This window comes from Opisthocomus hoazin, chromosome 8 (genome assembly GCF_030867145.1).
Source record: "Opisthocomus hoazin isolate bOpiHoa1 chromosome 8, bOpiHoa1.hap1, whole genome shotgun sequence".
Classification (NCBI taxonomy): Eukaryota; Metazoa; Chordata; class Aves; order Opisthocomiformes; family Opisthocomidae; genus Opisthocomus; species Opisthocomus hoazin.
In genome coordinates this window covers 16,311,769-16,336,554 of record NC_134421.1, presented here as the reverse complement: position 1 = coordinate 16,336,554, position 24,786 = coordinate 16,311,769, and the positions used below count along the sequence as shown (strand labels likewise).

The window sequence follows — 24,786 nt, the reverse complement described above, 5'->3', positions numbered from 1 at the left end:
GGCCATGTGCCCCCCGCGCTCGGGTAACTGTCAGCACTGCTCCTGCAAACAAGGGTCTCCACTGTGGACTGGTTTGTGGAAGAGTCAACCCCTCGCTCACAGAGGTGCTTTGAGCTCCTGCAGCAGAATCTTGATCTTTCTGGGGAAAAAGGACCTAGGGTCTGCCAATGCCTTCTTCTGAAACCTCCTAAGGAACTGAAGAAATGCCATTTACATTAGTTCTTGAAATAATATAAATGTCAGTAAAATATTTTGTGCTGGATGCAAGAAAACCACATGGGAGAATCTTTGACCTAGTCAGCTCTCATTTCTTAAACTGTCTCGCTAAATCGCTATTGGACTAAGCTTATATACTTTTCTTCCCCTCATGAAAAATTGAAAGTTCAGGCATTCTGGCAATCATTTATTTTTAGAATATCCCCTATTCAGGCACAAAATTACAGCAATCACTCAGAATGCTGAAAATTCTTAATGGAAGATTTTAATTGTTAATTTTGAGTGGCATGTTTATTCCAGGCCCTTTGTTCCAGAGACAGAGACAGCAGAAAGGCATTAGCGATGGACAACGCAAGCCTCTAGTTTGATGGACACCCTTCCACAAGGGGAGAATTGAAAACATCAGACTGATGTGGAAGAGGGAAAGAAAGGGAACGTGTCAGATCTAATGATTATAAGGAAATTAACCTATGATGTTTACAGTCACTGTCTCTAAATGGGACCAGAAATCAACCTGAAGCACAAGACACTTGAAAAGGTAAAAAGGGAAATAGCTGTAGATGGCACATGAGCTTGCGAAAGGCCCTTGCCAAAGGCACTGCTGAGGCCAGATGCTTGGGAGCATTCAGAGCAAGACCAGGCTTTGATACCAAGTAATGGGAACAGCCAAAATTACATGAGAGGGTTTAAAAATAAGCTAAAACAAGGAGGTCACGTTCTCTCACACAGCGCGACGAAAGTCAGCTACCAGGGAGACGTTTCATTTGGGGGCTCCAGGGTTTCCACGGCTTTACGTGAAAAAGTGGATGCATCCAAGGGAGGGAAGATGGTGGCAAGGGACAATTTCGTGAGCGGTGGTGCTGGTTGCTACATCCACCAGCTCTTCCAAGAACTGCTTGGCAGCCACCGATCCCTGCTCGTGTGCCTGTACGTGCTCATACTCACCTAACATGCAGAAGATTAGGTCTGACCTGGGCCCACAGAATCAGGAATCATTCCCCAAAACAGCCAGGTTCCCCCTCGATCTCCCCCCTCGGGAACACAGTCCTGCCAAGGTGGGAAGCAGCAACTTCCCTCACTCCATTTTCCAGCAGCCCCTCTGCCAGGCGATGAGAAATAAAAGCTGCCACACACATGCCTTGGTTTCCTTTCATACTTTGTAAATTTTTTTTATTTTTATTATTATCTCCTCCTTTTAAGCATCCCTTTAAGGGTGAAATGAAATCCAACCATTTACAGAGAAAATGATTTCAGAATGTACATTTGATTTATCCTTACAAAAAGTTCATTATTACTTGCTGTTTATAAATTACAGAGTGGAAAGGAGCTTTGCAGACACTCTTTTTTTTTCTTCTTTTATTTTATTTTTGGCAAGTCCATGCCTTCTTTTGCCAAAGCAGGGTGTGCTGGGGTCACCCCAGGGGCAACACCACCACCAGTAGGTCCAGGTGGACTCCAGGCTCGGAAGCGCTGCTGGACCACTGCCAGGATGATACTGCATCATCATCCACACAGGAAGCAAAAAAACAGTGGTTTGAATCCTTAGTCTCAGAGTACTTCAGGTCCCTTCTTAAGCCATTATCTGTAGTCCCCAAAGCTTTAAATGTCAGTGTATTGCATTAGAAACAGCTCTCCTTTCTTGGTGCTGGATCCGAGCCCCTCCTGCCACCCCCTTACCTCCAGCTCCCCCTCTGTTCCCATAATCACAGCAAGTTTGTCCAACATCTCAGAAATCAGAAGGGATGTTTTTTGGAGAGGCCGGGGAGAACACAACGATGGAGGAATTCGGGATCCGTTCTCCCACTCGCTTCCCTCCTTTCTCACCAAGGTTTGAGGTCTGTGAAGCCAGGACAAGCCATCCCTTCCCTCCTCGCCACCAGCATTCACTAATCGGACCAGGGGTGACCCTGGACACGTGTCTTCACAGTGCAGAGGCATAGCAGCCACGGAGATTGCTGGCAGGAGCTGGGAGACAGGGACAGAGCCCAGGGGATGTTCAGGAGGGGAAAAGACACTACCATCCCCCACAAGGATACACCGAGGGGGGTGGAGGGGAGCAAATACCTGTTCCGCTCTGACACTCTCACTCCATCCCAACTCATATGCTACCTGCAGGCCACAAGGTCCCCTTTTACCCACACAGAGACCACAGAGACACGAAGAGCAGGCTGGCCTGAGCTGCACGACAGCAAACACCTCAGCAGGACACAGGGATCAGAGAAAGCAACAGCAAGAGTGGACTTCAGCGTGTCGTCCTTCATACCAACCACACAGGCACAAAACCACCCCATCTTTTCTGTCCGTCACTTGGGTAGGGCATTACCCCCAGTCCTCTGGAGGGGCAAAGACAGCTGACCTGCCCTGTTCCCTCTGCTTTATCAAGCTCACCTGCTGCAGGTCCACCAAAGCCCACATCCTTCCCTTTGCTTGGGGTGAAGGAGGAAGATGAGTTCCCCACTCTAAAGCCATGCATGTGCACAGAATCCCTTTTTTATGTAGGAAGCACAAAGAAAGGCAAGAACATAGATCGGCAGACAGAAAGAGAAGAGTGAGGCTTGGGGATGCCACAGACTGCTTCACCTACTACCTGGCGCTCCTTCACACCAATTAATTTGAAGGTGGAAAGGTTTTGATGCAGAAGCACAGAGCTGAGGAGGGCTGCAAGGAAAGGCTGGAGATGCTTTCCTTCCCTCCTGGGACAAAGCTGGACAGCTTTGCTCCCAGAGAGGCAGTGGGCATGTGGCTTTGCTGTTTATGGCTCAACAGCCAACAGACATCAGGCTCCAGCGGTCTGAACCCAGCTCCAGCCCAAGGACAGGACGGGGCTTTTCAGTCCTTCTCTTCTCAGACCTCACCACCTGGTCCAGATAAGATTAAGGAGCCTCAACGCACACCTTGGAGAGAGTCGGAGCGTTGGGAAATGAGGATCTGATACAAACCTGCTTCCCCCTTTGCCTCTCTCACCACCCCACACACCCACGTGCTTTTGGGTTCCCTCTTGTAGCGGTTGCCTGGGAGGGTGGCTGTTCCCCTGCGCGCCGGCCGTGGAGGTCCCGGTGCAGCAGTACGGGCAAGGCTGGACAGAGCACAAGCCACCACCTTGGGAAATCCATGTGCAAAAGTCAGCTTGCTAGTCCCCATCCCCTCCAGGGACAAGAAAGAAGATTTTTAATGACAAGCACTCTAGCTCCCTAAGGATAATAAACACAGGGTTAGCCAGACAAATTAGACAAAAACATTGACTGGTTTGGCCTTAAATCAAAAAAATGTTTAAACAATTCTTGAGAAACAAAAAAGAATGCATTTCATCTGTAAAGCCCCTTCCTCCCACCACAACAGAAGTCTGTTTTGAATTTAATTTCCTAAGAATAAAGAACTGAGTAAGTCCAGGAGGAGAACAGGGCCTGAGTCCTGCAGAAGAGCCCCAGTGCTGCTATTCCAGCAGGACCTTCTCCTCCTGCCCCAGAAAGCAGAGAGGAGAAGCAATTCAGAGCGAGAGGTGGAGAATGATGGAGCAAATAATGGAGGAGAGGGGAGAGAAGGCAACAGGCTGTACTTCACGAACAGGAGATCCAGATATTGCAGCTGTGGCCTCATCTGAAACTCCCAAGAGACAAGGGCCATACCTCAGTGGTGAAAATGTGACTTGCAGCGCACTAAAATCCCCCAAGGATGCCTGCGCACGGGAAGGGCTGGTATCAGGGGAGAGGCTGCTCACACTGTAGAAGATAACAAGGTGCAGCCCCAGCACACATGAACTTTGTCTCCTGCTTCACGGGGCTCTGGTGCTGCTAAAGCACCCACGCAAAGACTGACTTCTCTTTCTCTCCTGTCTTCAGGAAGGCCTGGCACTGGGCTTGTGTTGTAGTCACCGAGATAAGGCAAAGCCAAAGGTCTAAGAGTAGGTCTTGGGCTCCCTTCCAAGAGTAAAAATGAAAAACAGCTTCCTCCTTCCGCACTTTTCTGCTACTGAATCCCATGAGCTGACACCTGCTCTCCTCTGGCTGCCGCTGTGGAAAACACGTTCCCCTCGTGCTGCAGCCTCAGTGCTATGCTCTCATCCTGCTCCTTTCTCAGCCGGACGCCCATTTCTCCCTAATCTCTCTATGCCCAAGACCTCCAGGCAGCCGCTTGGCACAGGGACCCCGTGACTGTGATAAGATTCCCTCCTGCTGCATCAACAAGTCTGGACTTTGAAGAGCCGCAGCTTCCCTTGGGGAAAGAGCATTCTGCCTACCACTCAGTTCCCAATGGGCTTTTCTACCTGGGGGAAGACACAGCAGAATTGAGAACAGTGATTAAAAAAACAAAAATATAACAAAAAAAGAGGGTCGTTCGGTTCTTCTAAGCAGGCATTACGGCACATAAGATTTTGAATGAGCTAAGATGAACTCCGTCTCAGTTTGATCAGAAAAAGACGTTCATCTGCATTCTGTTCCAGTCTCAGTCTTATTAGGCAATCAGGTTATTTTTGTTGATGTTTTTCACTTCTCTAGAGAGGGGAATAGGAAGGAAAAAGAGAGCGATACAGAGATAGGAATGAGGCACAGTGGTGGGAACAGGCTGGACAGCGCAGGAATATGGAGCACTAATGGAGTGAGTTAATGGCAGTGCAAACCCTCCTGGTTCAGCACAGCTGGCCTGATGTCAGGGTCACTCTTCCTTATGCCAATATTTTCCTCCTCCTCCGTATGATCCTCACTTCTCTGCTTGGAACATGAGCCAGTCTTTCCACTGCAAGGCTAACAGAGCAAGCTGATCATGTTTTTCATCCTCTGCCCACTACAGCCCAAGCTCCGGGCACCCGGTCAAGCCATCTGCTAAGGAAGGGTGGTACGGCTGGAGATGTGGATCTGCTTCCTCAATCAGCTGAATCAATCCAATACAACAACAGGCCCGATCCTGGCTACCCATCACTGTCCAACTCTGAGAAGACACCAGCCCAACCAGGTGCCATTAGTGTCGTGTCCTGTCCTAGATCCCCTCTCCTCTGCATGGCCTTGTCTGCACGGCCCAGGCTGCACCTGTGAGCTGCACGTGCTCTCTGGATTGCACGATGATCCCAAAACAGTCTTTTGGTCCCAGTGGGAGTGCGCCCATGGCCCGTTTCTCCATGAGCTCCCTCACACCCTACGAGCAGACAGACGGAACCCGTGCCTTGACAGGCTTTGTGTTTCGCCACAACACCCACTGCTGACTCAGAGCTTTGCCTTTCTCCTCTCCCTTTTACCCCACAGCATAGCACTGCTATGCAGAGCCAACACTCTCCCTGGCCCTCTCCTATGAATTCCCCAAAAAGTCACCCATGCCGAGACAGAGATCGCAGCTTCTGGATCCCACCATTTCCTGAAAGCACACGCACCCAAAGCCCAACTATGTCCCCCTCCCCCCCCGTACTGGTAACGAACGCCCACGTGCATACCAAAACCATGCATGTTAGCATTCATGCACATAGGAAACCATGCACTTGTAAACATACACTCCCACCATCTGATTCAGTCCCCTGCAGTTTATCCCAGCCCCAACAGAAGCATGTACTGCAGGAAAGATGCTTCAGCTTCTGTGGGCCAAGCCAGTGCAGTGTTGTGGGGGCAGGGGTGAAAAAGGAGTTTAAAAAAAAAAAAAAAATCAGCTTTCTCCTCAGCTTCCCATCTGCCTGCTCCAGGACTGGTAGAGCATCAGGCCAAGACACAGCCCAGGACAGACACATTAAGCTGCAGGAGGAGGCTGCTCTTGGGGACAACACCTTGGAAACAACAGACTTCCCTTGCCCAAAATATTCTTTGAATATAGAGGTATACAAAAAAATAAACGCATACCGAGATGCTTTTGCACATTCACTCATCCAAAAAATGCCTGTGACAAACACATCTGCACACGTGACCACTCGCATCGGTTTGTGCCTGCTGACTCACACGCTCACTGAATAGCCCAGGCTCGCATCTGTGCTTGCTCCAATCCACAAAGGACGAGGGTGGATGGGAACAGCTGCCCTCTCTCCCCATGAGACCCTCCCAGCCTCCCCCGGAGGAAAATCCACCATCTGGCTGCAGAGATTCTCTCCAGACAGCAGGAGAGGTGCGGGAGACGCAGGAAAGTCTTTATGCTACTGCCAGAGTACATTCCCAACATCCCTCCTCTTCCTCCTGCCCAGGCCTCCCTTCAGGTGACTGAGGAATCCATGTCCCCAGGCATCACTCTGGGATGAAGGGAAGAAGAGAAGGAAGGGAGGGAAGGAGGGAAGAGACCCGGGGGAAATGGCACACCCCACCCGGAACCAAAGAAAACAAAAGAAGAACGGAACAGACAAAAACACCCGACTCTTTCCCTTTGTTGTGAAGTCCCGATTTCCCTCGCAAGCCCTCGTGGCCTCACCCAGCACCCTCTGCTTTTCGGTAGGGGTTCTCCAACAAGTAGCGGAACCGCTGGTAGTTCTTCAGCAGGTACTTGGGAGCATACATTTGCTCCTTGGGGTCGGCGGGGGGATACTCTTGCGTAGTACCATCGAACCAGCCACCAGTCCGGATCAACTCCCGGATATAATTGAGGTCTCGTTTATCCTCGTAGTCACCCCAGCGGGGGAAGTCCCCATTCTGGGCCGACACCAGTTTGAAGTAGATCCCCTCTGGGGTGAAACACCAGGAGCAGTGCCAGCCAGCAAAGTGGAGGGGGCTGCCCAGCGACCACTGCACCAGGATGTGTCCTGTGCTGTTCTCATACTGCCGAAAGCCAGGCATGGTGTAGTACTCACGGCGTCGCAGACGGATCCCATCGGTAGCATAGACAGCCTGGAGCATCCCCATGGTGCAGCCCGAGACCACCTCCAAGGTCCCTGGTTGCTTCCAGAAGAAGCCATAGAGCGACTTGCGCATGTGAAAGGCGAAGGGCTCCGTCCAGCCATCGTAGAGCTTGAGGAAGAGCACGCCATCACGGGCTGGGATCTCATCGGCATCATCAATGATGAAGACGTCATCTGGGCGCAGGTTGCGGAGGCGAGAGATGCCATCACGGGTGAGGAAGGTGCGGAGGTAATCGTCAGCAATCCAGCCATCCTGGCGGCCACCGGGGGGGAAGTGGTCCAAGAAGACGTAGAGCACCTTGTGGCGGATGTAGTCGAAGGAGCCGTTGAGGAGCATCTCACGGAACTTGAGGGGCCGCGGCTCTCCATAGGCCGTGAAGTTCGACTCGCACACCACGAAGGCGTCCACCACGTCTCCCAGCTCGTGGAAACGGACGTCCAGCAGGTCGAACTCATGGTTGACGTTGATAGCGTTGATGACCCGCCGGGGGATCTCCCGCGGCACGAGGCGGTCCTTGGTGGGCAGGTTGGAGTACTGGACCACCGTGGGGACCCCGCAGCTGGGGCCATGCCAACCCGGCAAGCACACGCACTCCACCCACTTGCGCCGCTTGGTCCCGCCGGCGCTCAGCGGCTTACGAGCCGGCCGCCCTGAGGCTGCACCATCCACTCGCTCCTCCGGCCGCCCTCCCGTGGGCGCCTTCTCCAACACCTTGGTGCCTGGTTTAAAGCAAACGCCGCCAGCTTTGGTACGGACGAAGTATTCTGTTGTGTCTTCCGACAGCACAAACTCGACTTTGTGCAGGTCTTCGCTGGCTCTGCTGGGAGGCAGGGGCTGGAGCAAGGGGGAGTGGGAGTACAGGGGCGTGCGGAGAAACTCTGCACCCCCTGGCTCAGGACTGGCCTGAGGTGTGACGGGGGCATTGTTCCAGAAGAAGCTGGAGACAAGGTTGGGACTAAGCGAAGCCAGCTCCCGGGGGAAGGTGACATAGGAAAGGGCTTTGAGGAAGTGCAAGAAGGAGATGAGGCAGAGGCCAGCCATGCAGAGAGTCAGAAAGAGCTTATGGCGTCTCATCTTCATCCTGTGGAAAAGCCACGAAAAAGAAAGTCACATTCAATAGCTACTGAGGTGCAAAACATTTACCACTGGTAGGAACACGGGCTGGGATGGCAGAAAGCTGGTCTAAATTCAGCATGCATCTTGAGACTTGAATCCAAGATCTGCTCCCCCCACCCTCTGCCATCTTCAGTGGGCCTTCTGCCTCAGCTGGGTTACACCAAGCTGAACCTCTTCTAGGTCAGTCACAGTCTCCTAAACTCACACAGACAAGGAAGGCACCGGCAACAGGGTAGAAACGTGGGAAATCCAGAATAACAAGAACTCACAATCCAGTGAACTCACCGCACTTGGCAGATTTGTCCCTATTCATTGATGGAAACAAAATGAATGTCGGCCTCCTCAGGCCCGGCATCACCAAAGGTTTGGGGGAAGAGAGAGCAGAGAGCAGGAGGAACGAGAGGCAGTAGGGGGTACATGGCTGAAACATGACTGGTGTGAGAGAGGCAGTTTTAAAGGACTGAGATCATTAGCCAGGCAGCCAGAACCAGGAAAACACCTACACTCCCCAGATTTTTTCAGTGTTTGCTCAACACACGCCCTAAAAATCACCCTTGTTCCTATAAAATGCTACCCAAGTTCACATGGGGAATAGGAAAAAAAAAAAATTAAGATTCTGTCACTTTTACTATTCTCCCGTCCTTCTCAAGTCCACTGTATCTCCAAAGGCTGCTCTTTGCTTTTTGTTTTCTGTGGACCAGGTGCTGAGGTTTTTTTGCATCTGGATCAAGGTGGCTAAAATAAACATCTAGCTTTCTCCACTGGTAATACTGCACCATCACAATTGATCCAAGTCAGGCCAGCAAGAAGCCGGCAGCGCGGAGCCCTTCCCTCTAGGCAACACGAAATATTGCCTTCATCCCCTCCCCACACCACCTCCCCTCCTCTAGCCCAGGCAGGGAGCGCAGAGCTGCTGTCAGGTAGAGAAGTGATTGAAGACTACAATCCAGAAAAAGGAAAAAAAAAAGAAAAAGAAGAAGAAAAAATGAAGCTCACCCAATGCTTTGCCAAGGAAAAGGAGAAAAGGCGCTCACCTTCTGCTGTTTAGGGAAGGGAAGGTTGGGGCAAAGGTAGGCAGGGGAACAAGGTTATCCAAAAGCCCTTTGCAATGTAGAGGCTGTCCCCTCCTCCCTGGAGCACGAAACCCTCCTTGTGGTGGCCAGCAAAGCGGCAGAGCCCCACGCACCGCTGTGTCCCCTCTGCAGCACACTCCCCCATGGCCGCTCTCCATACCTTGGCGCCATCCCCCTTCCAAGGGCCAAAGTTCCTGAGAAGCACCACACACCCTGCACCATGGCTCACAAACCCTCTGCCCAGCATGCCATGGTGCCAGCGATGCCTTGGCAGGAGGCAGCCCCCCGTCCTGGGGGGCATGGGCCAGCTGCCCCACCACCCCAGCCCCACACAGGGGTACGCCAGGGTTCCTCACAGCCCACATGTGTCCCGGGGGGTGGAGGGAAGAAGCACCCAGCCTGCTCCCACCGCTTCAGAGGGTATTAAGTAAAATACAGCAAAGCACGTTTACTGATTAACTTGGAGACAATTTAATACCAAAGTGAAAAGCCATAAAGCATTTAGACAGATGGCGACTGCCCAAAGGACAACATATCTGGCTCTCTACAGATGGCTCCGATACAGACTTTGGTAGAGGGTTGTCTGCGGTTCTAACTTCTGGCTCAGCAACAAGCATTTCTGGACACTCTGCAGTCGCCTTTTTAGTGAGAGCCATTGAGAGCCATTGTCCACCAGCACCATCCCCCTCACTCAGGTGTCTACATGTCCCATGCCCAGCTCTGAAGGGGGGAACTGCAAGCCAGGGAAGGAGGAAAAAATAAATAAAAAAACCAACAAAAAAGAGATAGCATGATCCTATTTGTTAATGTTTATTATGGGTTTTGATAAACTTTGGCAAGACACAGGTCAGCGGAGGGGCAGAGTCCCGGCTTTGTGCACCCCCAGGATGCCATCTCGTCACAGGGGCTGGGAAGGAGGAAACGGCAGCTCTTCTCAGGCAGCCAGGGCAGCGCAGGCCCTTACCTCCTGCACCCACCTGCCACAGCTCCACAGCCCAATCTCAGGTGCCTGGCCGTGCCCCAGCTGGTGGCAAGCCATCTTTGTGGTGACCCAGGCACGGAGGGGCTGCATGTTGTCCTGTTCAAAGCCATAAGGGACTACCTTAGGGCTTACAGTCAAGCTTTCTTCACGGGGACAAAACAAGGGGCTGCAGAAGCCCCCCAACAGCATCTTGTTGTGTCCAGGGTATTTTTCTTTTTCTTTTCTTACGGCTCCATTAATGTCTTGCTGGAACAGCGAGATCACTTACAAGGTAGACAAGTATCCGGTGCCTTCTCCTTGCATGCCACCAGTTTTTGCTCTGTCTTGAAGCATGGGGAAGAGAAGGGCATGAGGAAGCTGAAAACACTAATTACCAGCAACTGGCTGTCAGGGGAAAGTTGTCCCTCACTGGTAAATTCACATAGCTTTCTCCAGTCAGGCATCCTGCACTTTCTCCGAGGCATCACCTCCAGACATCAGGTCGCACTCTCAAATGCTGAAACCCAGGCGAGGTGAATGGCTGGCCTGCTCCTGCTCCAGTAAGGCAATCTCAATGGCTGCCAGGTAATGCTGGCTTCACCCCAGCTCCTAGAGGACACACAAACGCAGGGCAGCCAGCTTCCTCTGGGCCAGACTGTGACAGAGGATGGGTCCTGAAGAAGTCACGCAAGGCACATCTCCATCTTCTCCCCAGGCAGCTGTGACGCTCCGCATGCTGCGGGAAACTCCCATATCAAAGGTCATAACTCCTGACATTCAAACCGCTTCACTTTTCTGCAATGTGGTGTGCCGTGTCAACATAGCAGGACACGTACTTTAGGAAGTAAAGCATATTTTCCTCACTTGACATTTGCATGCATCAGTATCTGTCAGGCTGAGCACACGGCTCTGCAGCTCTTCACCCACAGGCAACACTCAGCCTGTGCATGGCTGCGTTGCCTCCCTGTTACCACAGCCTGTGCCTGGGAGAGTTGGGCTGGTGTGCACAGCCCTCTCCTGCAGCTCTGCCAAACCAAGCTGGCCCTGCAGTACCCTCTGCTGTTTTGCTACTGACATGTCCCAGGAGGCAATTTTCACTGCTCAGTTGCCTTTGTTAGGGAGCAGGAACATCAACCCTTTTCCTATCCCCTCCTAAAATGAGGAGAGCAAAGAAGAAAGCTGTGTCCTCTTCAAAACCTCTTCCCCGGGAACTACCTCCATTCTCACATGCCACAGATGCCTCTGCCGGGGAGTGGAGAGCACTCCTGCACCCTCAGGTGGGCTGAGATGCTAAAAACCATCAGTCACATATCCCTTCCCATATCCTCTGATCAGCGCTGCAGTGAAAGATGTGTCTTTGAGTGGTAGCTAATTGGAGACAAAGGCCAGCAGGGGAGGAAGGTGTTATTACCCACCTTCCCCATCCAGAACGTTTACATGTGATGTGGTGGAAACGAGAAAGGAGGTACCAGGCAGACATCTCAGCTTGTCATAAAAGAGCCCAGCTGCTCTGTCACAAAGCAGCCATCAGTTACGACGAACACAGAAAACAGCAAGAAAAGATATTTCCCTTCTGACAATTTTGAGTGAGGAGGGGGGAAAAAGTCAACTTGATCTCAGGGAGAGTGATCAAGTTGCTGTCAGGTTAAAAACAACGGCAAGAAAAGCTTTAATGTTCAAGTAGAAGAAAAAGCCAGAAGGAATATGGACAGTCAGCTCCATTAAGACAAAGCTCTTTAGGGAACACACAGTTATAAACCGCCTCAGCAACATTCAGCCTCGGCAAGACAAGCCGAAAGCTTCTTTTTGTAAGGGATCCCTTTGATACCTCCTTGCTTGAAGTTATGTCTCCACCACACAGGGGAAGGGCTTTCAGAGAAGGAGAGCTAGAAGTGGTATGCATGTAAGTTATCCCCAGGCACCTGTTACCGTTTTACTTTACCACTATATCAAGTGACCAGTTGATTTATACCATCCTGAAGTCATATCCTGATTTTTCAAGGAACCAGAGAGAAAGAGATACGCACCACTACTGAGTCGGCACTTCACCAGTCCTCATTTTCTCTTCTGGAGGACACTGGCAAGAGGCCATGCAACAGGCCACCGGATGCACGATACCCTGCACTCCATCTCATTAGGGCATGGAACTCAAGACTCCCCAGACCTCTCCTGTGGTTACAGGAGCAAAGCTGCTCTGGAGGACGAGTCAGAGTAGAAGCTTCTGTTTTTCCCATGACAGAGATGCTCATCTCCTCTGCCTAAAGTTATTCCATAACACCCATGCAGTAACATATTTGCCCATCACTCAGACACTTCATCAAAGCAACAATTCAAATTAGAATTGCTTTCACACAGTAGATTAAATCCAGCATGACTTCCATCCCCCACTCCAGAGGGCCAAACTGTGTGTCTCTGCTCCAGCAAGGGACAAATGAACAGGCTCCACTCTTCTCAAGTACTAGGTCTACCTGCCATCCACAGGGCACAAGAATCACAACATGCATCAGGGTCACAGTACCTCAAAACACTCTCAAATCTCAAGTTACTTTTGTCCTGCAAACACCCACAGAAGTAAGGAGAAACTACAAAACCTACTATTTGTCTACAAGTGAAATGTGACTAGCTCAGGGACAGCAGGACAGGAAGAGAAGATTATCCTACAAAGCGGGGCAGCAGGGAAAGTGGAGAGAAGCAGGGTGTACCAGAGGGTACCTAAGGCTCAGCATTTCCCTTATGTGAAGGACACCGTGGTGTTTTCAGGGACTGCAAGCCAGGAGGATGTCAACAGGACGTTCTGGCAGAGTCACAGTACGAGGTGGTTTGAACTCAGGCAGGTCCACATCGGCTTCCATTCAAGTTTCAAGGACGGAATATAACATTCTTCCGTGACCTTCATCAAGAGCTGCTGCCCACAGCGCTAATGCAAAACAGCAATACCTCATGCTACGCGCTTCCTTTGCGGCTTCGAGGCAACTGACCACAAGGTGCCACTGACTTGCTGCCAACACAACCAGCTGGAGCAAGCCATCCAGTACAATTACTCTCCAAGTAAGGTCAGGCTAAGGGAGAGCCAGGCTTTGTCCTAAGCATCTTCCCTCCCTTTCAACAGGGAGGTGAGCAGAGATACAAGGTAACCACTCTCAACAGGCTGCCACCATAGCATCCACTTCCAGAGCTGCCATCCACACACTATTAACGGGTGTCATCATGCCAGGAAGAAAACTGGATGGAGTAAAAAAGACAGCTAAAGGGTGAATCTGCACAAGGCTAAGATGAGGTTGGCCAGGGAAGGGCGAGAGCACAGTTGAGAAACCAAGGCATTGCCTTCCGCTTCTCACTAAAGGCAGACACATGATGTACATCACGTCAACCACAAGCCTCAGGATTGTGTGCAAGGCCTTGCTAGGCCTCAACTGACCAGAAGCATCTGTGGTTGAAAAGAAAACTGGTATCTCTTATGTGCTCTTGTAGGAAACCAAAGTGCTCCACGCCAGTAGCTACGATCTGCTGCATACGGAAACCAAGATGGATGCAATACAAAGCCTCCAGTTTTTCAAGTACTGTGACCTCTTCAGCTCCTGGAAGCACAGTACCTTTGGACTCTAGACTTTCCACGGGCTCTCGCTGTTTCAACTGTTCTCTCAAGTTTCTTGTCCTGCTCTTCGGTGGACTAAGCCTTGGTCATTTTAAAGATGCCACATCTCCAGCCACAGCAAGATAGCTGTACACTTTGGGACAAGACTTAGCCCTCTATACAGAGCACACAGGACCTGGAGATGAAGTGGTCTTTGTTGACAGGATTTCGCCTCAAAAGTGATCTTCCAGAAGCCAGTATCTGAACACCTTCAGAGGCCATTATAAAACCCTCCACTCGAACAGACTGTTCTTACTATAACTACCATAACACTAATAGCAGCATAATTATATAATTTTCCAGCCCCCAGTTTAAAAGAGATTTGCTCAGAGAAGACTAGAAAACTCTACTGAAATCCAATAATGGCCTATGAGACACGAATTTAATTTTATCCAAGAAGTACTTGGACATCACAAGGGTACAGTACTGCATGCTAAAGGAAACTTCAAGCTGGATTTCCAACTCTATTGGAATCTATCAACTATTCTTCTCAGTATCATTCAGCTGTACTGGGCTCCCCTGTAACTAGTCTCCTCTCTCCAGCTAAATCCAGTCTTACCATAGGAATTTCCATGGTTCCAGAGATGCCTCAGCACACTCTGATCCTTCAGACGCTCTCAGAAGCCAGTTTTAATTTCTCAGCACCACTAGTCTGAGCGCTCTTTCCGCTAAAGGAGAAGCAGCACTTCTATCCTATTCTCCTTCACTTATGCCTGATATCCTGGAAAGACTCTTCCTCCACCCTGCTTACTGTCTCCTCAAAACATCTGGTTCCACGAAGACTGCTGCGATGGCCCTGGAGGTTGCATCACCACTTGGCTCCAAGATCAGGTCTCTCAGGTCATCAGGGGGTGAACTGAGGCATTGCTCATTGCACTCTGCAGTACGCACACGCACCAAGGATGTAAGAGTCCTTTCTCCCAGTCAAATACAGTACTGTTGCTGCTCACTGCTTGAAGTGTGCAATGGTTACAGCAGTGCAAAATGGAGTTGGCTAGTTCTTTTGCTTCTTGACTTTGGTGTCTTACAGGGAAGGAATGCTCCATCATGAGGCGAGGAATAGGGAAAGAAAAAGGGACAAAACTACACGAAAAAGCAACTTCTGTCTTGTATGCAAGAACTCCCAGCTGGTCTCAGTATCTTGCAGAGAGGGACAGGACACAACTATTTTGTCCAAGGATAAAAGAAAAATCATGCCTTCAGAGACCTCAAGTGAGGCGTGTAGTAACACAGGCTGTTTCATAGGTTCTTTCCCTTCACTCACCACCTTCACAGCTCACCACCCCTCAGTTGTCAGTTGTATGAATTCAAGTTGTCAATCGTATGAAAGTCTGCTTTGTCAAGCCAAATCAGCGGCTGATCTAATTGGGTTAAAAATAAACTTCAAGAAAAGTGCCTAGACATGGGAACAAGCAGCTGACCAGCAGAAACTTTCTAAATTATTTCACCTGTTCACTTCCCCCCAAAACTGTGGCATGATGTTGATACATTCTCAGACACTCAAGATTACAGAACTTTTTAAGCTATGTTCAACTGCCATGAGCTCGCTAAATCCTCCCAGCAGCATCAGGGAAGGAGCACATCTCAAGGAAGGATCTGGAAGAAGCAGCAGCAGGTAATCGCCTTCAGAGCAGACCCTGGCAGGCAGTCTGTGTATGCCAAGCAAGCGGACTACAAGTCACAAATCCTGAGAACAGCACCAAAACAGGCCATTAAGATCACTCTCGGAGCTGATGGCCCATGGGTGAAGAGCACTTGGCAGACACATGTCAGACCACGCACGCAAACCCTGTGCAAAGCAAAGCAGGAGTTCCTTGCCCAAGCAACAGGGAGATGCAGGTTGAACAGCCCAGAAGAAGGTGGGGTGGGTGCCCCATGGGCCTGGAGCAAGGCAGTTAAAGAAGGAAGGAGGCAAGAAGCACTTGATGCCATGGTGATGGGTAGAGTGCAGAGACCCACGCAGACAGGCAGAAACCACGTTGCCTCCAGCTATTTTTGGAGCGGGTGGCAGTTGTTCATGCATCCCCAGTAAAAAAGCGCTCCAAGACGGATCGAGGAAGGGAGTAATTAAACCCCAGGAAGACAATAAATAAAGAAAGGCCATGGAACTGCAGCAAGATCCTAGCGGCCACGGAGAAGAGCTGGCCCTCCATTGCCGCCTTCTTTCCTCCCCCATCCATCACCAACCACTTGGGGTTTGGCAGTGCGCTCACTTTCCCACAGTAGCCGATCTATTACTGTTTGGAAGACCGTTCCCAGCCTCTTCCTTCCCCTCCTCCCCTCCTTTCAGGCCACAGGGGTCCCGCTTGGCAGCCCCCGGATCCCCCTCTAACTCTGAATGTCTGGTGCCCAGCCAATCCCATGCACAGAGCATTAACCCCTCTTCACTGGGAACGGCCAGCCGGAGAAACCTGACTCCATGTTGCGAGGTTTCTCTAGGGTGTCTCTAGCTCCTTCTCTCTTCCCCATCCCCGACCCCCCCCACCTTGTTCTCTCACCTCTTTCCCCTTTCCTTTTATTTCTCAAAAATCAACTCCAGCCCTGGGAGTGTCGCGCCTTCCCGAGAATGTTACACAAACCCATGGGAATTTTTCTTGGACCAAGAACAGACCCTTATTTATTTGTCTCTTCTGCCTTTGTTCTTCACTTCCTCTTTCCAGACTTAGGCAAGACCTCGACACAGTGCCGCCTGGATCCCCCGCTGCCACTTTGCTTTGTTATTATTTTCGGAAAGAAAGCGCTGATAGGCAGAGAGCTCCTCAATGCCTTGCCCCAAGGCAGAAGCAAATCCGCCCGGACTCCCACCTCCGAGGTGCACAAAGGGCTCGGGGGCTCTGCAGAGCACCTCGGGCTCCGGCTTGCAGAGACACCCCCCTGCTTATGCAATCCTCCTGATTGCAGCATCACAGCCCCTCGGATTAAAACCACACGAATCAAATCTTCAGTAACGGCTCTATGCCGGTAACAGGCATATGGTACCACGAAAAGGGGCAGTTTCTCAGAATGAAATCAAAAGCCTCCTAATGCACTTAACTCAGGGTCAAATAAATCTCTCCTCTGCCTCCCACAGACGGCTGGATCTTGTTTACAGGCATTGCAGCAGGCCTGGGTCTCAACAATATGTTTACTACTTCTGTACAAACATTCCCTTTCACCAGGCAAAGCGGTACCCTGATCTCCAGATTAAACCAAGCGGAAATGACTAGGAGCAGGTCTATGGGGAAAGAGAGAGAACGAGCTAGTCTTTGCCAGCAAAATCAAATGCCATCCTGGACATCACACAGGTTTTGGGACCATTTGTCTTCACATCCTTCCCTCAGATTGCATTATTTCTTGAGAAGGATGAGGAGGAATTTTGCATTTAGCCAGCTGCCGACATTCCTGACAAGAAGCAAAACCATTTGATGAAAGAATGGGTTTTGTTTCGGACTGAAGAACCCAAAAACCAGGCTGGTGCCAGGTGGGACAGCACAGCTTGACCAAGGGACATCTGGCAATTGGCTGGCCAACTCCTCGCAAAATGCAAAAGCCACAAACCAACACTGTGCAGATAAAAACAGGGAAGCTGAGCATTTCTGCTCAACAGCACAGTAGACAGAGCAGTTTACTGCCACAGTCACTTGATTACAGGCCAAGTTCCTTTCCCTCCCCTCTCAGGTCTTCAGTAACACAAACATTTATATTGAACTCTAACTGTTTCTGAGAAGTCAGCTGCCACAGCCAGGTCAGAAAGGAAGGAGGGGAGGAAGACAAAACTAATGTGTAAGCACACCATGAAAACTGGCGGTGAACAAGAAGGATGTGCAATGCAGGGGTGGATCCACAGTCATGCTGAAGTCACCAGGAAAATGAGGGCAGGAGCAGGACAGCCCATCCGCATGGTACAGCAACCTGCCAGAGTGAGGCAGAGGGCCAAAAAGGACATTAAGCTCACACGTAGCTGTGGTGGGTGCTCAGCCCACCCAGCTCATCTTCACGATGCTCCTCTGCTGCAAGAGCCTGTAAAAAACTGCCCCGGTCTCCCTCTGCCCTCAACCGGTTGCTCTTCAGGGTTTAATCATTGAGAAATGACGGGAATTTCAGCTGCACACCTTGCTGCTCAACCACCTGATCTTTCAGGTCCTCAGGTCCTGATATTTCTTGTAAGGTCCAACAGACCGTGTCATCACGCCAAAGTTAAAAAACCACTTTGGCAAGACAAGATAGGCCTCCGAAAGAAAAAAATGCTGTCAAGCATCTGAATATTTTAGAGAGCAGTTCCAATGATCCCTGTCCCAGATCCACAGCACTGTAATTGAGTCAGGGACCAAATCCAAGCACCACATTTACTGTCTCCAGCTTGACACACTTTACTGCAAAGACAAGGCTCCAAACTCAGGAACATCTTGCACAGTCCCAAGCTACGGAGATGCTCTGCAGTACCACACACTCGAGTGATGAGGAAACCAGAACTGGATTTTCAGGGCAGTTCTGCTGCCCAGAGGCACACGCAAACAAACATGGGCAGCAAGGAAACCCAAAGCACTTCCTCACCGCTAAGTGATAGACTCTGGATGCCTGACAAACTTCCCTTCCCTCCCCCCCAGCGCTCATGGGAAGTGAGAAGACTCTGTTCCAGAGCACAACTGCACTATAAATAATTCAAGAGACTGCTAAATTATGCACAAGCAATCCCATCGTCCCCCTGGCCAAGCTGAAAGCAGGTGTGGTCAACCCTTGCACCATAAGTTGCTGCTAGATAGGGATTTCAAGGCCACGGAGGCTCTGTGCCAATAGCACGTATCTGAGAGCACAACGGCCACTTGCTAACAGTCACGCCTGCACCAAACAGCGCGACAGGAGGTATTTGGGGACACAGGGCTGATGCGGAAACAGCAATTTCTTTAACCCACCTCTTCTCTGGAGACCTCACGTGGCCCCAGGAGAAAAAGCATCAAATCGCATCCCCTTCAAGCGCGGCTGCTTGGTACATCTTGCCTCCATCAACTGTGGTTAGCTGGCGAGAGCTGCAGCTGGACAGCACTGGCACAGCGAGGCGGGGAGGAGAGGACTGCTGGGGCAGGTGGGAAGGAGAAAAGGGAACTGAAAACACTCTGGAGGCAGTAAAGAAGGAGCAGTTTTTCTAAAATAACGTACAAAAATGAAGCACAAATAACATACGGGGAAGGCTGAGCTGAAAGCAGAGAATGACTGTTTGCTTTTCTGCCCCACTCCGCCTTCAAGAGATACTGCCTCTGAATATCGGGGCCGCGGAGGTTTCCCTCAGCAATGGGGTCATTAAACATCAGCGTGCAGCTCACGCTGATCACTTCAGGGCGCTGTTGTCCAGATTCACCCTGCCCTTTGCTCTGCCTCGGAGCCAGCCCTTGCACTACAAGCTCCACGAAAACAGGACTGCCTCGTACACAGCAGCACCACCCGCCCTCAGCCCCTGCGCAGGCAAACCCTTCTTCCAAAGCCCTACCTTTCCCAGCTCCAGCAGCCTCCGAGATCTGACTGTGCCCCACATGCTCAGTCCACACAGGCCTCCGTCGTGGTCCTCCTCTTCCCTGCTGCCCAGCTAGCAGTGTTTGTGCCAGAGGAACGAGGAATTGAAAGCGCTACCATAGCCCTCTCTTCAGCCTCAGCACAACCAGCTTAAAATCTCAGGGCTCTAGCTTACCTTCCCCTTCTTTCTTAAAGGGCTCAGCATCTAGGAGAGAGACTCCCTTTCATCTCTCTTTGCCACGCTGTTTCTCTTGCTTTTTGTTCAGTTCCAGCATCTGTATGCCGAAACAGGGGATCCTAACGCAGATAAAGTCAGTGTAGCAGACACCTGCGTTTAGATCACAGGTTTCACAGTTGCTGAAGACGTTATGCAGCGGGTCTAATTTGCATTAGTCTTTCGGTATGCTTCAAATCTGCTTGCTGCAGCTTTGGCATCATGCAAGACACATGCAGCAATATCCCGAGATAAAAATTACCCCCAAAGCCTTAAAGAGATGACAGAGTCTGATTCTGCTCGCTAACTGTGGCCCAACCTGTGAGGATTTACACACCGAGGGGAAAACGGCACTCCAAGGGAAAGGCAGCAGGGAGCTGGGATTATAGATTAGGCTGCAGATCAAGAAGGAGACAGTATCTGCAGTTGAAAGGGCAGGAGGATCCAAGCAGTGACCAGAAAGTTATCGATAACCCCTGGCTCGGCACCCGCACCTGGCCGTTCTCTGGGACTTCCAAGACAGCCAGTGGCAAAGCAAGTACGGGAAGCGTTGCCCGTCAGTCGCTGCTCTCCTGCTGAGCCCCTGCCTGGGCCACTGGGCACATCACAGCCTTGCCCCATGCCTCAGTTTCCCTAGGTGGGAAATGGGAGAGACTTTTCTACTCCAGGTAAGGGGCTTGCCTAATTAAAAGCAGCTTAATGGGTTGCTTTGAAGCCCCTGGAGAGAAGTCTTGTCATAAAATGCAAGAGACAGACAATCCTCAGAAAGAGGAGTTACCCCCACTGCCTGTCCCCCTCTGCACAGCCACATCCACCTCTCCTGCTGCTTGAAGCTTGTATACTACAGGCTCAAAAACACTGCTGGCAGAGCTCAGTTTGGTCATGCTCCACAGCCACGGCTGATTTTTTTGAAAAAAAGCCCACGTAGACACAGGCCTAGGCACTCCCCTAGCTGGGAAACAGGGAACCTTAACTGAGCTTATCAAGCTGCCTATTCAACCAGGAGGGGTTATCTCATTATGAAGGGCCAAGGCCCCCACAGCGAGCAGCTCAGGTAACTTCTGCTATCACGAAGCAGGGAATAACCACTTCCTAAATCACAGCTCAAGAACAAGCCCTTGCTTTTTGTCTGGCAGCCAGTTCCCTTCGTGCTGCTTCTTCGCTCAGCCTGCCTGATGAAAGCTCAGAGTGCAGTGCTGCACTCCCTTTCACCCTTGTCAGCTCTACCAGGCAAGTTTCTAAGCACAAAAATGCACCCGCCCTGTTCCAGGTGTTCAGAGGTTTGAAGAGCAGGAGGTACCTGTTGTGCTTCAGGAGGAGCTTGAGGGAAGTAAAGAGTCTGCACTGCAGGGAGTGCAGAGAAGGCAGAAAAGGAAGGTAAAGAAATGTTTCTGCCTTCCTGAGAGCTGCAGCCATGTCCATTTCAACAAGGATGCAGGCACAGAGTGCTCTTGTGCAGCCTGTGCTGCTGCTCCAGCACACAGCACTCTTCCCACCTCCTACAGGATAAGGAAGAACTCAGCAGCTCTGTGACCTACACTCTGCCCTGGCCCCTGGGACAAGCACCTGGTCCTGGCACCCCACACAGCATTGCTGCTGGGGCACAGCCCTGACCCGCGCAGCCCAGTCCTAGCAACACACTCACCTAACTAAGCATCCCAAAACCTGACCTGCAGCTGCCCACGATCCCAGGCTTGCTCCCACCACGCAGCTCTGCCAAGGCTCCTCAAGGCCAGCCTGCAGCGCTGACCTGACAGCATGGTCCACATGTGCACTGCAGATACGTCACCACCTTTCCAACAACATCTGGGAGAGGGAAAGGCGGGCTTTCCTCAGATGTAGCCCCATGTCTACCTTCCCCAGCTTTCAGATCCCACTGTAACACTTTGTTGCAGTACCACAAGATGCCATCCAGTCGTCAGGACAAATGCAACACAGCCTGACCAGTGCAGAACTGATGGCTGACAGTAGAGAAATGCAGGTGGGGACAACTAGCCACACCTCTACAGTCAGGGCTGATAACACGAACCAGCCCTTTGAGGTGCCTTCACGTCTTTCGGTCACCTTAAGACGCCTCTTGTGCCAGTCAGTACCCCCTCCGCCTTCCTCTCTGCCGGAGTTATTGTCAGTTGTACCAGCCTTCGTTAGCACCACCTCCTCCAGCTACGTCCCACTGATTGGGTCACAGATTCCAACAATGTACAAAGGGCTCATTTTAGAGCCACCAACTCCACCTAAAACCTAATCAGCCTTTAGGAATGAATGCTGGCCCAACTTGCTCCATCTATCCATCACCAAATTCCTTTATAATCCAGCACAGGGGTGGGGGGGAGGGAAGATGTCAATTTGTGATGGCAGGTGCACCTTCAAGATGCTGTTCTCAAGACAGGAGGAAGCTCAGATGCAGCAGGCTGAAAGCTCGGCCACAAACCCTGCCGTGAGACAGAGTTTATCTCTGCTTGCTGACAGGTCAAAGCAAGGGAGGGACAGAGAGAGAAACTTTCTGTCCTAAGGTGTCCTTCACACACTGAACATGCACAATAACACCTACGCACGCTGTCCTGAACAACTGCTTTACTCATGACTGCTTATACACACCACATTTACCACAGGCATAAACTCTACTGCAAAGTGCATGTGTTTCATGGTAAGCGTGACCAGCAGGACCCGTGTGCACTGCTACACACACCCAGCAAACACCCACCCACATCTGTCACACAAGCATCCCTTAAAGGCACGCAATAAGCACGTTGCACCAACCTGGCAGGCCACAAAGTCACACCGTACTTAGCCAGTTGCGTGTGGGAGGAGGAGGAGAAAGGTAAACACAAGGCCTACGATAAATGCACCAGCACTCAGACTTCACCGGTATGGTCCCCAGGCAAACACACCGAGTGTATCTGTGCTTGCTGCCATGTGCCTGGCCTAGGTTAAGCAGGCTCTGTGGCTACAGAGCAGCCCCAGCAACCCTCCAGAGCAGCTATCCCTGCCTCATACCAAGCACAAGTACTCTAGATACATGTTTACAGTTGTGAGCATCCCCTGAAGCTAACATCCGTGCAAACACATGCGATATTTTCCACCTCCTCTTCTTGACCTCCTTGCTAAGGCAACCCTGTGTGCCACAAAAGCAGCTTTCTTTTTAAAGCCTTACAAGCATTTACAGGGAGCCGGATAGCAGCTCAGCTCCTGAACCCAGTTTGGAAACGGTCCCCCACACTCTGGGCACCTCCGATGGAGACGAGCATCAGCAGCACCTCAGACCAAAGGTGTGCCAGCACAAAAGGCAGCAGCTGGGCCACCACATTAGGAGCAGGGCAAGAAAACTCACCTGCAGCTAGCCAAAAATCCCTCCCCTCTCCTAAGGATATAACTGCCATATCCAGGGCAATAACAAACAAACTACGCAGGTGTAACCAAGAGTCCTTGCAGGAACGGAATGTTACACCTTGCAGTGGATTTCTTGCCACTACTGCAAAATCACCCGAGGGTGTACAGAGGCTATAAATCTTGGAGGGGCTTTTACGACATGCAGTGGCAGAGTCGCAGCTTCACTCCTCTTCTGCAGTTTGCAGTGGCTTTCATTCAAAGCTTGCTTTATATTGCTACAGGGAGGCTGGAGGCTCCCTGGGAATAGCTCACAGGACTGCTCTTCTCCCACCCCAGTATGCATTCCCAGCCTACTACTGAGGCTGAGAAAACCAGCACAGGTACTATGGCTGTGTTTAAAGGGGGCTGTGGAAGCTGGAGGGTGGAAAGCCTGCTGGTTTTCCCTCCCCTCTGAGATGGCTCTCCACTATCTGAGGGTCCAGCGATGGCAGGTCCTGCTTGATTTCAGCTCTTCCCAGAGGAGCTGGCGGCAAACAGGCTTCAACAATAGGGACTCGCAAGTAACTCCTAAGCCACAGGCTCCAGCTGGACTTGAACACCACTTCTGCAGGTGGTATTTACACAGCACAGGAGCCACCCTTTGGGAAGGGGGCCTCAAAAGTTCCTGCTGACTCACACCCTGCTAGGATGAGGGAGACAGGGGCAGGAGTAGGCAGGAATTTGAAATTGAGTTTGCACAGGGCTGGGGGTTTCCTGGTGACTCAAGTCATATTTGTTAGTGGTGACACCGAGTGTTTTCACAGGCTTGAACTTCCCACTCAGGGGAGGGATTTGGAGTTAACTGGAGGGCCATTCTCTGGGAGGGGAGGTGCTTAGCACCCACACGGTGTGCTGGGGACACGGCAGGCTCTCTCCTGACCCAAGCTCTGCCCTAGGGTGGAAGGGAGAGGTGCGAGACCCCAGCTTTGGCTCTGGGAAACAGGCAGCGATCCCGAGCAACCCAGGCACAGCTCACAGAAACGCAGCCTGCAGAAATCCCCAGAGGAAAACCATGGGCTGAGGCACCGAGCGGAGCCTCGCTCCATCCCGCTCCCTCCCTTGCTTGAGCTGTCTGAGCAAGTCTAGAGCTGCAGCAGATGCCGCGTTCCCCATCACCCTTGTCACGCTCACCCAGGGAGCACAACTCTCGCAAGGACAGAGCTACGCCAGCCCACGCCACTCCAGCAGCGGGACACACAGCTATTTCCAGCCCACCAACAACCCGACAGCCCCGCACAAGCAGGGAGAACTTGGGGCTGGCTGCGAGGGGACGTGGGCACCCAAACAGGGCGACTCTGGCAACCCGACGTGGAGACAGAGCAGTAGGAGAGGGGACGTCTGATGACGATCGCATGCATATATTTGTATGTATGTTTTCCCTCCCACGCACACACTCCTGTTACTCCTCCTCGCTCGCTGCGGGCTTGGCGCGCATCCCCAGCCCGTGCCCCCCTCCCAAGCCAGGGACTGGCAGCAGACGGGCCCCGGCCCGGCGGGAGGGTCCCTCCATCCCCGGCGAGCCCGGATCGGCGGGCAGGGGGCTGGCAGCATCGCCTCCCTCCTCCCCACCGCCGATGCTCTTAGCAGGGGATGCCGGGATTAAGGGGGGGAAGGGGGGGGGGGGGGGGAGAATAAAAAAATAACATTAATGTAGATAAATCAGGAGCGAGGAGAGGGGGGCTCGGCGGGGGAAGTCGCTCGGGCAGCGCCCGCAGGGGATGACGCCGCAGCCCCGGGCCCAAGCACAACTCGCAGGTGGCGGCAGCGGCGGGAGGGGGGGGAACACGGACCGAGAAGGGGGTCCCGCTGCCCCCCACCTCCCCCAGCCCCGCCGCCCGCTCACTCACCCCCGGCCGGCGCAGCGTCGGTGCCCGCCGGGCCCCCGGCGGGGCGAGGCTGCCGCTCGCCCCCGGCCC

The 24,786-nt window shown here is 51.8% G+C and overlaps 1 protein-coding gene across 1 annotated transcript; it reads right to left on the bottom strand.

Moving 5' to 3' along the window:
* Positions 1-1,339: 1,339 nt before the first annotated feature.
* MGAT3 (beta-1,4-mannosyl-glycoprotein 4-beta-N-acetylglucosaminyltransferase) lies at positions 1,340-24,786 on the bottom strand. Its single transcript, XM_075428721.1, has 2 exons — positions 24,718-24,786; positions 1,340-8,097 (listed from the first exon to the last, which is right to left on the bottom strand). The coding sequence occupies exon 2, from the start codon at positions 8,094-8,096 to the stop codon at positions 6,588-6,590; it is 1,509 nt and encodes a 502-aa protein (XP_075284836.1). The 5' UTR covers position 8,097; positions 24,718-24,786; the 3' UTR covers positions 1,340-6,587.

Coding starts and splice junctions, on each gene's coding strand:
- MGAT3 (XM_075428721.1), bottom strand. CDS start 8,096: ATGAAGATGAGACGCCATAAGCTCTTTCTGACTCTCTGCATGGCTGGC.